This window comes from Micromys minutus, assembly GCF_963924665.1.
Source record: "Micromys minutus genome assembly, chromosome: 24".
In the NCBI taxonomy this organism is placed as follows: domain Eukaryota; kingdom Metazoa; phylum Chordata; class Mammalia; order Rodentia; family Muridae; genus Micromys; species Micromys minutus.
The window spans coordinates 44,773,426-44,785,720 of record NC_137959.1 but is presented as its reverse complement, the minus strand read 5'-3'; the positions used below and the strand labels follow the sequence as shown (position 1 = coordinate 44,785,720).

Below are 12,295 nucleotides of genomic sequence, written 5' to 3'. Positions count from 1 at the left end.
CCACTGCTGCAGGCTCCACCCACTGCTGCAGGCTCCACCCACTGCTGCAGGCTCTACCCACTGCTGCAGGCTCCACCTACTGCTGCAGGCTCCACCTACTGCTGCAGGCTCCACCTACTGCTGCAGGCTCCACCCACTGCTGCAGGCTCCACCCACTGCTGCAGGCTCCACTCACTGCTGCAGGCTCCACTCACTGCTGCAGGCTCCACCCACTGCTGCAGGCTCCACCTACTGCTGCAGGCTCCACCCACTGCTGCAGGCTCCACCTATTGCTGCAGGCTCCACCTACTTCTGCAGGCTCCACCCACTGCTGCAGGCTCCACCTATTGCTGCAGGCTCCACCTACTGCTGCAGGCTCCACCTACTGCTGCAGGCTCCACCCACTGCTGCAGGCTCCACCTATTGCTGCAGGCTCCACCTACTGCTGCAGGCTCCACCTACTGCTGTAGGCTCTGCTGCTCAGCATCCTACTTGGGCTGGGAGCTGGGACGGCTGTAGGAACTGTGTGTGCACAGACACGCAACTCATAGGTCACAGGAAAGGAAGCAATGGACACGCACCCCTGTGTTTTTATTTCATCTCTCTTCCCACTGTCACCTCTGGCTCTCTGGGACCTGCCCTTAGGAGAAGCAGCAGCCTTGGGCACTGGAGAGCTGGCCACACACTGGCCACAGCCATGTCCTTGCTGTGCTTGTGAGACTGACACACCAGTGACCTCAAGGCTCACCGACACAGTCAGCAGTCAGGGTCACCTGAGCTTGGGCAATCAACCTGGGGTTGGGGAAGCTCACTTGGTGATTTCATCCTAGTGGCTTTGATTCTGGTCAACCTGATTGAAGGGAAGGGGGTTCCATCTGGGACATGAGTCAAGGCCCACAGCACGATTGCCAGGGGCATTTGCTGTTCTCCAGCCTGGGCCTGGGTGGCTCCTCTGTCACGAGGGGTAGAACTGCCTGAGCAGCTCCTTCTTATTCACCTTGCCCATCTGGTTCCGTGGGATCTCCTCCACCAGCAGGAGCTCCGAGGGCACAGCATAGGGTGCCAGGACACCTCTGCAGAGACAAGCACAGCCTGAGAGGACAGCACCCCAACCCCGGGAGATGTAGGCATCTGATATACCCAGAAGCCATTGGGGTCACATGTTGATTGTGATGGATGGTAACAGGACGGTCTTCCCTCTGGCTTCCTGCAAAGTTGGGCTGGAGGCAGCAGTGACATGGGTGAGGGCACATTGAGAGGAAGGAGAAGAAAGCCCTTTGCTCTGCTCAGACAGGTCTCTTCTTGCCCTGGGGGTATCTGACCACAGGCTTGCTGACTGTAGTACAGCTAGAGTCCCTGCAAGTGATACCAGCACCTAGGAATGCACGTTCAGTGTCTACCGCAACAACAGCAAGGCCTTCACTCTGGGAGCACACTGCGCCACACGGCTGGATTTCTAATGTTTAACCTCCCGTTTCTGGCCTAAGTGCTACACGATCATGATGTGTTGGCTCTTTTGTGAATAGGACCTAATTTCCAGCATTTGGTTAAGCATTTCGTGCTGTCTGACAGGAAACTGGTCTGGGTTTCTTGTCTGGTTTCAGTAGCAGGGTCGTGGGTGCCATGAAGTCAGGCAGGAGTGTCTCTTCTAACTGGAATGGATTTGTATGCACTTTGCAGAGTGTTTCCTGAGGTGCTCTGAGCCTGGCATTTGCTTTGAGGATTTTTAGCTGGGATTCAGCTTCACAGACACAGAGCTCTTCAGTCCTGGCTCTTGGGTTAGTTTTGATAATTTGAGCATGTTACTGGTGCTACCAGCTACAAGGAGGACACACTTGGGTCTGTGTGGACCTCCTGATGATCACTGGGCTGCTGTGAGGTGAGGCTGTACCTCATAGCAGGTGGATAACAAAGATGGGCGCAGTGACACCTGGATTCTCTCTGCTCCTTCCCGAATCTCCTCTTTCTCATCTCAGCCCAGGCTGGCCTTGAACTTGCTATATAGTCAAACTGCGTACTTAAACCCCAGGTCTGTGCCATTTGCCCACTTCCCTTTCAGTCACCATGGAGAAATTTTGTTCTTTGTTGGTCCCTTCCAGACACGGTCTCCATCTGAACTATTAGCCAACTGCAGCCTCAGGATGAGTGCTCTAATCGCTCTCCTTCCCACCGCCTCTCTAATGGTGGCTGGACAGCACAACACCGTGGGCTGAGACTCAGGGCCAGCAGGGCTCTCGGCGAGAAAGCGCGGCCCACAGGAAGCAAGTGGCACCCGTCAGGCATGGACTTGGGACATCATAGAAGGGTGAGGATCACCTGGCCATGTGACCTTGCAGGTGTACTCACAGGAGGAGCACCAGGGAGCTTAGACACTGTTCCCTGGGGACCTGCTAAGGCTGGGGTTTCCTCAGGTCCCCAGCCCCAAGAAACAACTGGCGGGGAGGCTACCCATGGTGGGGACAAAATCCAAGGGGCCACAGTTTCCTTAGGTCAGCTCAGCAATCTGGCAGCCTTCCTTGCAGTGCCCTCTTCATAGCCACAATTCCCAGGATGCTCTAGTCCTCAGCCCCTCGTTTTCAGGTCTTCCTATATTCACCACGAGCCTGAATACTCAAGCAAGGAGCTGATTCAGCGGCAGACACAGGCCCCGAGGGAAACACTCAGAGTGCAGGAGCCAACAACTGTGTCACAGACCATGGCTTGAGGGTTTCAGGCCAACGTGGAACTTTCATCCAACCACAGTGCTTCTCAGCAGAGGATGCCTGGTGGTTTTTTTTTTTTTTTTTTCCCTCAAAAAAGTAATTGTTTAATCAAAGCAGCAACGGCCAAGCAGACTGTTGCCTTTGCTAAGCTGTGGAGCTCCAACTGTGATTCTGCGAATCCAGGGGAATCGGTAATTGCCCAGCTGTGTGGCCCTGATGAAACAAGGACTCCTGCTGCGTGTGAAGTCTTGTTGGACGAGCCAAAAATAGTTCTCTACTGAGAGAAGGCAAATCGGGGTGGGGACAGTGGGGGCAGGAGACACAGCAGAGTGGAGGGAACTCAGAAAGAAGGAACCTGAAGGTCTCCTCACAGCGGAAGCTGCAGGAATGCCAGTGAATCCCCTTTGGTCCTCTGAGTCCCGCCAGGACATCAGAAATCGCCAGGGGCTGAGATGAGAGAGAAGCTAGAATCTATCACAAACAACTACGGGGCAAAAAAGCCAGTACAGTATGGTGGCCGTGGTGGTGCATGCCTTTAATTCTAGGACTTGGGAGGCAGAGGCAGGCAGATCTCTGAGTTAGGCCATCCTAGTCTACAGAGAGTTCTAAGACAGCCAGGGCTGTACAGAGAAACCCTGTCTCACCTTCCTCTCCCACCCCCAAACAAGATAAGCATCCACAGGAGCCAGGAAGAACAAGTCCCTGGTTAACTGGGAGCTGTGGGTCCAGGCCCAGGCTTACCCAGGCTTTGAAGGCCCCACAGTAAGGTGTGGGCTTCAGGGTCCAGGCCATTCTGCAGCAGCCTGTGCATGTTTGCCAGGATAGGGGGGAGTTGTTGGACTATTAGGTACTTTCTGGGGGTCCTCAGCCTCACAATGCTTTGGGATTTAAAAGTTGATAGCAAAATATCCGCTTCCGTCTCAGGAGCACACATGTGCCTCAGACTGTTACTGCCTCCCAGCTTGGTTTGCAGCAGAGGCCCTTCCTACTGCCAAGTCTGCAGCTGATGAGGGAAGACAAAAACTACCCACCGGTCACACTGCTGAGCTCTTCAGCTTCATCCTCCCCATTTCCTGAATGTTCCACCTAGCCCCCCAGCTCCAGGACAGGCCCTCTGTCCCCAGTCCCAAGATGGTTCCCTTAGATGCCCTAGAACCCAGGACAGCCCCTTTAGCCCTACCTGGCCCACTCCTTGAGATCCCTGTGAGACAGTGAGTGTCCTTCTTGAAGTGCTACCACAGCTGTGACCCGCTGGCCCCATGTCATATCCGGAACTCCAATTACGGCGACATCTAAGGACAGCAGAACAGGTTGGGACGCCTGGGAAGGTCCTAGTGGCCAGAGGCTAAACACCACTCAGGAATGTGTGCTAATGCTGGGCAGTTGGCTGCAGTGCCCAAGCCCTTGGAGCAAGACCTGTGGGAGTGACCCTCACGGGAGTGGGGAGCACCTCTAGGGCTCAGCCTGCTCTTCTTGATCTGCAGAGCAGCTGCGCATTCTGAGCAGGCCTGCAGGCCACCCTAGTGCAGCAGGCAGCAGTGTGGCATGGCCATCGTGGTGCTGTGTGCAGGAGGGGGAGCATAGATCCCTGCTATGGTGGAAGAACGTCCTTAACAGTCTAAACCTTACAGAGTGAAGAGGAGGCCCTGTGTTTTGAGGTCACCATTCACTCACCTGTGATGCTGGGGTGGGCCAGCAGGTGCCGCTCGATCTCCAGGGCGCTGACTTTGTAGCCTCCAGTCTTGATGATGTCCACTGATGTGCGCCCTCGGATCCAGTACCTGTCATCCTTGAACACGGCCGTGTCTCCTGGAAAGGGAGTTTCTGTGATAGCGCTGGACAACCTGGTCACAGGAGGCTTCAGTGCTCCTCATTGTCACCCTCAAGAGTCCCCGGGGACCACATGCATGTGAGTCCCACCATTTCCACTGTCCAGGCCCACTTCCTGTAGAGACTAGGGCATGTGTCCTGGCACCCAGTCCTGCAGCCAGCAGTGGAGGTGGGGGTGGAGCCCACTAGAATCCATACATATTGGGAACCTACTGGGCCACTGGAGTCTGTAAATAAATACCTTAAAGTTGAGCCACTGTGGGCCATGTTTCTGTCACTGCAATCAGAAACAGTACATCGTTTTCAAAACAACAGCAGTTTGCGGCCTCTGGCCCTGAGCTTGGCTTCACAGACACATGCTGGGCACCCCCCTGCACTGTGCCACTCCTAGTCACAAGCCTCTGTCATCCCACCATGGGTGGGTCCCAGGTGAAAGGATGGTCACTTTCATCTCTGTCTCCAACTCGGGGCTGCCCCATGGTACATGTCTTCCTGCTCTTCTGCACTTGATTCCCACCAGCCCCGAACAGCCACAGTGCTTTATTCCCTAAGCAAAGTAACTGCCCCGCTCGCTCCTTCCACACACGAGCAGGGGCCGGGCTGGAGCACAGGGCTGTGTTTCCAGCCAAGTCTTCCTCCTGCACAGTGGTGTGTGTGTCGGCACATTAGTGCGGGTGCGTGTCCATGCACACGCATTTGCACGCTTATGGCTGTGTGGAGGCATGCAGATGTCAGCAGCAGCCCTGACAGCAGTGCTGAGGCCTCACTGTCTGTTCACACGCTCCCTGCACTCCCTGTGGGTTACTAGCTGGAATAAATCATAAATATTTCATTATACATCACGCGGTCCGACACGGGAAGGCACCATCCATCACCTCGCTACTCCCTGGGACTTCAGTGCAGGGCACACTCCAGTCTATTAAACAAGATGGATGGTGGCCTGTACCAGCTCAGGGCTTAGTTATGGCGGAGAGGGAAGAGGCTGGTCCCTGAAGCAAGCACCGGCACTGGGTAGTTCTCTCTTGGGTGGCAACTTTGTGTGGCAGGAGGTAGAAGAGTTGGATGGGCAGCCTCAGCCTAGACCAGGACAGGCCTTGGACAGTACAAACGGAAGGGAAGGACCCAGTGTGGGCTATGGGGCATACACGACCCGTCCTGAGTCCTAAGGGACCCTTTATCTATGGGGTATACAGAACTGAGCGCCTGGTCATGCCTTACCTTCGAACCTCTTTGATGGGCTAGCCTTTCTAAACTTGCGATGTGTTACCTTACGGTCTGTCTATAGAACGACTCTGTGACTACTAAAGGCCACACCCAGGCTTTTCCTCTGCCCAATTCCATGCTGCTTATGGCTTACCGTTTCCTACAGCCGGGAGACCTCAACCCCAGCGTGCTCTCAGCTCTGACAGTGCTGACTATGGGGCCTGAGCCACTGGGGTGTTTAGCCTTCATCACCCTCAGCCTTGGAGACGGCCTCTATACATCTCTCTGGCTGGTGCCTGTCCCGGTGCTGGGCTTTTGCAGTCTCCGCTCAGATGTCAGTCAGCACAGGAAGCACTGGCCGCCCAGGCCTCCGTCTCTGCTTGGATGACTGGATTCCATTCTGCTCACCGGCCGCTGAGGTCTACTGTCTGTCAGCACCTCCACCACCCCACGTCTTTTGCAGTGTGGTCAGTGGCAGCTCTGTGGCTCCAGCCATGTTTTGGCTCTTGGCATTGTCTGAATCTTGAGGGAACTATTCTCTCCACGCCACTGGGGGTCCCTGCCCTGTAGAGGCTTGAAGGACCAGCAGAGCATGCTGCTGCCGAGGTCTGGCAAGCTGTAGGGAGCATGGCACCAGGCAGAGGGAGAACCTGGGCATGGTCTCCATAATTGTCCACAGAGTGGTTTCTATAGGCAGATAACTAGATAACACACCACAAGCTTAGAAAAGATAGCAAGTCAAAGAGGTTTGAAGCTAAGTTTATAACCAGAGGCTCAATTCTTAACTCCTTCCTCCCAATAATGCTGCTGACACAGGTACTTCCAGCCAGAGGCAACACTAAGTGCTCAAGGGGACAGTTGGGGCAGTGAATAACCTCATAGAAACAAAGATTTGGAATTCAGCATACATGAGAGTGTATTGGAGGGGACGCTGGTGCTGGTGTCCTCCATGGCCAGCCAGCCACACAGGCTGAGTTGCTTTTGCTCCAGGGCACTGTGCTGTGTCCTTACGTAATATGTGGCAGAACATCAGTGTCTACACAAGAACTATCCTAGATGTGCCCTGTGCCTCACTCTGCTGGGTTCTAGGCTATCTCCTGAGACTTGCTTTCCTTCCGTGGACAGGAATAGAAAAGAGCACCCGGTGTTCTACTAATACCCACAAGGCAGAGAGACTCAGGGACCATACCCTTTCAGGCCACCAGGTCTCTGGGAGGGGGGAAGGGGATGTTGCCATCAGAAGAAGGCTGTACTCGGTATTAGCATGGCAGAGAGGCTAAGCAGAGGGGCTAAGGGCCTTCGTCCACGATTACAGCTACCTCAATGGCTGAGCCATCTTTACACCCGGGCTACCTCACTGTGTCCTATGGCACAACCCTCACTCTGTTTGTGCCTTGGGGAAAAGGCTTCATGTTGTCTCAGAAGGAAGCCCAGGAACCTCCTAGCGCCCCGAGGTCCTGCAGGACCCTGTTAGCCGGCATCTCCAGCACAGACACCCTCATGCGGCTCCCGTGCCCTCCTTCGGCATCAGAATGCTTTGCCTTCCATCCCTTCCTCTTGTGTCTCCCTGACTAGACTTCACAGGACACCAGCAGTCTCCTGATATTCTACTGTCTCAGCCCAATCCCTTAGAAATTCACCTAACTTGTGACTTTTGACTTGTCAGTGTGAGGCCATTTTGGCCTCCATCTTGTCCTGGCCTGTTCAGTACAACCCCATTTCCAAAGGCCACAGTAACTAAAGACAGGGAAACCAGGCAAAAGACAAGGAAGAGGCTCCAGGCATCTGAGACAGCAGGCTGCTGGACGGGAGTTAAAGACAGAGTCTTTGTTTTGAAATGTACATCAAACAAGTTAAGTAACTTTTACTTTTTATAACCACATATTTGTCAGAAGGCATTGATCTGGATTTAGCCTCCTTGGTCTGACCTGATGTGTGTATCGAGGGGATTTTGTTCCGACAGAAACAGCATGCAATCAATAAAATCTTATTACATGGATTTATGCACTGCTTTCAAACCCAGCGCTAGTCCATGTCTCTGCCTTAGACTGTAATTGAAAATAAATCTGTGATACTCGGAGTCCAGTTTCTGGATGCAGGAATGGAGAGGGGCAGTGCCTTTGCTGAGAGGCCGTGTCAGGGAAGCACACCACCTCCTGTGGTCACTGCACTCTGACTAGGGACCCTGCAAACAATAGCAGAGCATCCACTCTGCTGAGGACTACGGGCTGCTAGTCTGGCACGGTGCCAGGCATCCACAGGCAGCTGCAGGATGACATCCTACACTTGGGATTCTGGTTCTCGGGGCTTCGGGAAACCAGGACTACCTGTCCTCTGGCTGCTCTTCCCAGCTGCCACAGTCCCGTCTCCCAGCAGCTTCAATTCCACCTGGGCCTCTCTTGTCTGACAGAGGAGGTGGCTGAGGTAGGGAGGGGAGGCATCATGACCCTAACAGAGGGTGTGCTTGTGGCAGAAGGGAGGCAGCTGTCACTGGCACTGAAGCAGAAAGCCTCTGAGACCCGAGCCTGGGGGGCAAGGACCTAGAGAGGCACTCGAAGGAGCAGGAAATAAAAGCAAAAGAGATATGGTAATTTCCCAGGATCTTAACCCTCACCAGAACCTTCCTGGAACAGTGGCAGACCAGGCACAGCTAAGAACCCCAAAGACAAAATCAAACAGTTTGTTTGGTTTTAAAGGCATAAATCCTAAAGCGGGGAGAAAGCAGAAGAAATTGTATTTCAGAAGTTGAATCCAGAAAGCAGACAGGCAGGTGCTCAACCACTATGGAGCTTGGCAGGCACCCCGTGCGCTCTGGAAAGGGCAGGTCCTCAAGGACTCTAGGTGCCTGAGGCCTGCAGATCCTGGCCTCTGCAGCACAAACAGCATCCAGCATCCACCAGCCCGAGCTTAGCAGAGCGAATGCTGCTGGCGGACTGAACAGGCTGTGGGAACTGTCGGTGGGAGTCGGGTCCACCAGAGGATGGCAGGGAGTGAGTAACCAAGTGGCAATAACAGATCATCCTCTGTGAATTGGGGTCAGCATCCCTGAACCCACCAGCAAGACTTGGGTGAGGATGGGAGGAGGAGTGGCTCTTGTTTCCACACGTACAGTACTCTGAGTCTTGGGTCTTCTGGGCTATGGTGGGCTGGCTGGGCTGTGAAAGTCTAAGCCACAGAGAGACACAAAACTTGCCAGCTCCTGCCTGGCGTTCACAGCTCACTGTGCAGGAACAAGCCAGGGACACACACTGACTGACGGCACTCATGACATTCTAGCACCAGGTGGATGAGGCCACCGTCCTGTGGACCTGGCCTGTTTTGTCCACACACAGCACCTGAGGTGGGGGACTTGCCATTGGAAACAAAGCACACAGAGTGCTGCGTGTCCTCCTTTTTCCTGTATCCACCAGTCAGGATGGTACTGATGCGTTCCCACCTCCCAGGAGACAGTCACACAGCAGGAAAAGAGCAGGAAGCTCAACAGTCAGAAATGAAGACCCATACATGCCTCCCCGGGCTGTGATGACCCTCAGCAGCTTGAGTCTATGGGAGGACTACTAACCAATCAACAGTTGATTAAAAACTAATGATAACCTTTAGAGGTTGCACTGGAGAAGCCACTCAGTGAGCTAAGGAGACTCCCAGCAGCACTCGGTACTAACCCTAAGCAAACGTGTACAGAACTTCATGGAGAACTCGGCGCACATGGAGAGGGAAGAAGGGAGGCTTCTGCCCAAGTGGCAGTGCAATTAGGGATATTCACTTCCCTGCCTGCCCATCCTGGCCAGCACAGGTTATATGGTGGGTGGTAGACAGTGCCATTACCATTTCACCTCTTCTAGGAGAAGCTTTGGCTTCTGCATGTCTCATGTCCCCATGGAAACCCAAGCTAGGGGCCGCACAGCCTGTCTGGAGGATTCAGCCCCCCAAACACCCAGTGCCTTTAGGGACTTGTTAACTAACTTCTGTCCTTCCTGCTGATGCCTTGCTCTCTCCACAGCACAGCATAGCACAAACTGTCCACCATGTGTAATTACTGAGGTGCATGAAGGCAAGGTTGGCTTCCAGCCTAGATGCAGGCTGGGTCCCGTCCTGCAGGCATCAAGCAGCCTCTGCTCATCGCACAGGGGTTCATAGGTCCTGACTCAGGCACTGCCATTCCTATGGAGGCTATGGGTGAAGGACAACAGGTTACATCTGAAAACCATTTACAGCCATGTGTTTAAGACACTTTGGGACAACATGGAAGGGCAAAGTCCCCAAAGCCAGCCACACGGAGAACAGAGCCCCGGCAGATAGGCACAGACGAAGCAGGGCAGTGATCTGAAGGTGGGACAGCAGGACATGGCTTTCTGGAAATGTAAAGGTGTTTGTCTCTCCTTCCCCTGTGGCTGGTAACTTTCCTCGGATCAGGGTTCTGTTCTCTAAGGAGATCCACAGCTGCTGTGCCCCTGCAGGTTTATTGGTAACTATACCTGGTTCCTGTGCATATTAATGGAATTGACTCACAGTGCCTAGATTCTATCCACTCTGCTGTCGGGGCCTGGATGATTGGCTCCTTAGTCTTGGTGGCCACAGAAGAGTTCCTGTTCCCTCCTATTACCCACCGAGGACAGGCTAACTCCAGACTCCAGGCTCACCCACTATTGCCTGCCTGGGCCCCAAACTCTAGGCAGGCTACCTGTTCTAAACAGTTTTGTTGTAAGTCACAGAATTAGGACTAATTTTGGCAGCAAGGGAGGCCTCGGCTTCTTTCTGAGTAGCCACAGACCACGTGAGTTCCTCTGCATATTCTCTGGGACAAGAAAAATCGCAGAAAGTGAGGTGTAGAAGGAACAGTGGGGTAGGGGCATGGCCCTCCTCTCATCTTGACCCCGAGGATGACCTGGGAGAGGCCATGGAAGAGCTCTTCCCAAGAGCCTGGGACAACCTTTCTCCAGCTTATGCCACAATCCGAGTGGCAGGAGGGACAGCTAGGGAAAGGGTTAAGTTTAATTTATCCTGATTTCTACTTAATATCATGCTCTCCCTGTAGGAGCGGCAGCTGCGAGCTGATTGCGCGCTCTCATTATGCAGTCTGTATCGCTAATGGCCTGTGACAAAGGCTTGCCAGCTCCCGGCCTTACCCCCGAGAGCCAATTAAACACACACACTCCCTTCCTGTTTGCAGCACGTTACAATGAAATTAAACTGAATTTCAAAATCGTTTTCTCCTGAAGACATCTCTTTACAATAATTAATGCATGCTATTCCTTTTCAGCAGAAAGGCCCACCCGGAGCGCTCACTGCCCACGTGGCTCCTGCTGCACCCCAGGGCTCCATGAGTCCCAACATCAGTAAAACCTATAGGGCTTGCTCCCTGTGTTTTTAAAGGAAAGAACACAGCTTTTTATCCAAACCTAAACATAAAAGAAGGTGACCACAAAGCAAGTTGGGATCCCGCAGGGACTGTGCAGAAGGCTGCTGGAGGGGCCGGGTAAATGCAGGATTCTCTCAAAAGCAGGGTTTCCTATGTACTGCATTGGAGGGACAATAGCGGGAGGTTTGTTTCCTCCAGATAGCTGGCATTAACCAGGATGTTTACAGAGGGAGCACTGGGGAGCCGTGTGTTTCATGCTCATCGCTTTCCATCCCTGACCTACTGATATAATCACGACATAATCACGCCAGGTTCTCCAACCCCAGCCGGTGACACCCTGCAACAGTGGTGCCTGCAGAGCCCACAGGGCGTGCCCAGGAGCGTGTGGGTCTCCACGGGACCCTGGGGACTCCCCGGAGGTGTTGGATTGATGCCCACACCGAGGGAGAGTATGCTGGGCCAAGGTAGCCAGGACAACACGTGCTTTCAAGGCCACCAAATGAGGGTCACATTTGGTAAACTTATAGATTGCCTCCTCCTTACCTATTGACCCCAATTCTTTCAGACGAGCCACAGTACCCACCTAGGGCGCATGCCCCCACAAGGCTTTGCTCCCCAAAAGAACATGGTAGAAACTGCCTCTGTTACATGGATCAGGATGTCACATGAGAAACGGGCCTTTCTTTTTCAAAAGCATTACTTTAAGAACTAGAAAAGAAAGCCTATACACAAATGTTATAAGGGCAAAAAGGAAAAGCGACCAGAATGCTGACCTGAGGTCAGTACCTCACGTGATGGACTCCAGGCAAAAACACACTAGCAACTGTGGCACAGCCGTATTGTGCTCAGGACAGAAGATTCCCACAAGATGAAGAGAAGTCTCAGGAGGACTGACACTCAGGTGGAGAAGTGACAGTACCTGCAGTGTCTCAGCCTGCGTGAGCCCTACTGCTCTCACCCATGAGCCCACAGGCCACGTACAAGAGACCAAACCGGAATATGCAAATTGATGCCTAAACCAAACGGTGAAGAGGGGGACTTACACAGCAAGAGGATGGCTGTGGGGACGGGGCAGTTGGGTGCCTAAGAGGAACAGGAGATCGTGACCTCTGGGGCAGTAGGACCACAACTATCTGGCATCAACAACATCTGGTAATGTGGCCAGCTGGCAGGGGACAGTGTAGAAGTTGTCTTGAGGACAGGGCTCCAGGTTCCTTATAGG

General features: G+C 53.6%; 1 protein-coding gene across 3 annotated transcripts in view; it reads right to left on the bottom strand.

The window, feature by feature from the left end:
• Positions 1-553: 553 nt before the first annotated feature.
• Positions 554-12,295, bottom strand: part of ACSF3 (acyl-CoA synthetase family member 3) — a 38,244-nt gene continuing 26,502 nt past the window's right edge. For 2 of the 3 annotated variants that reach the window (XM_080936781.1, XM_080936780.1), the window contains exons 8-10: positions 4,356-4,490; positions 3,862-3,973; positions 554-1,052 (exon numbers count right to left, since the gene is read on the bottom strand). In XM_080936781.1, the coding sequence (XP_080792907.1) occupies positions 935-1,052; positions 3,862-3,973; positions 4,356-4,490 (365 nt within the window). In that variant the 3' untranslated portion in view covers positions 554-934. The remainder of the gene's footprint in view (positions 1,053-3,861; positions 3,974-4,355; positions 4,491-12,295) is intronic. The other variant, XM_080936782.1, reaches the window with a different exon arrangement.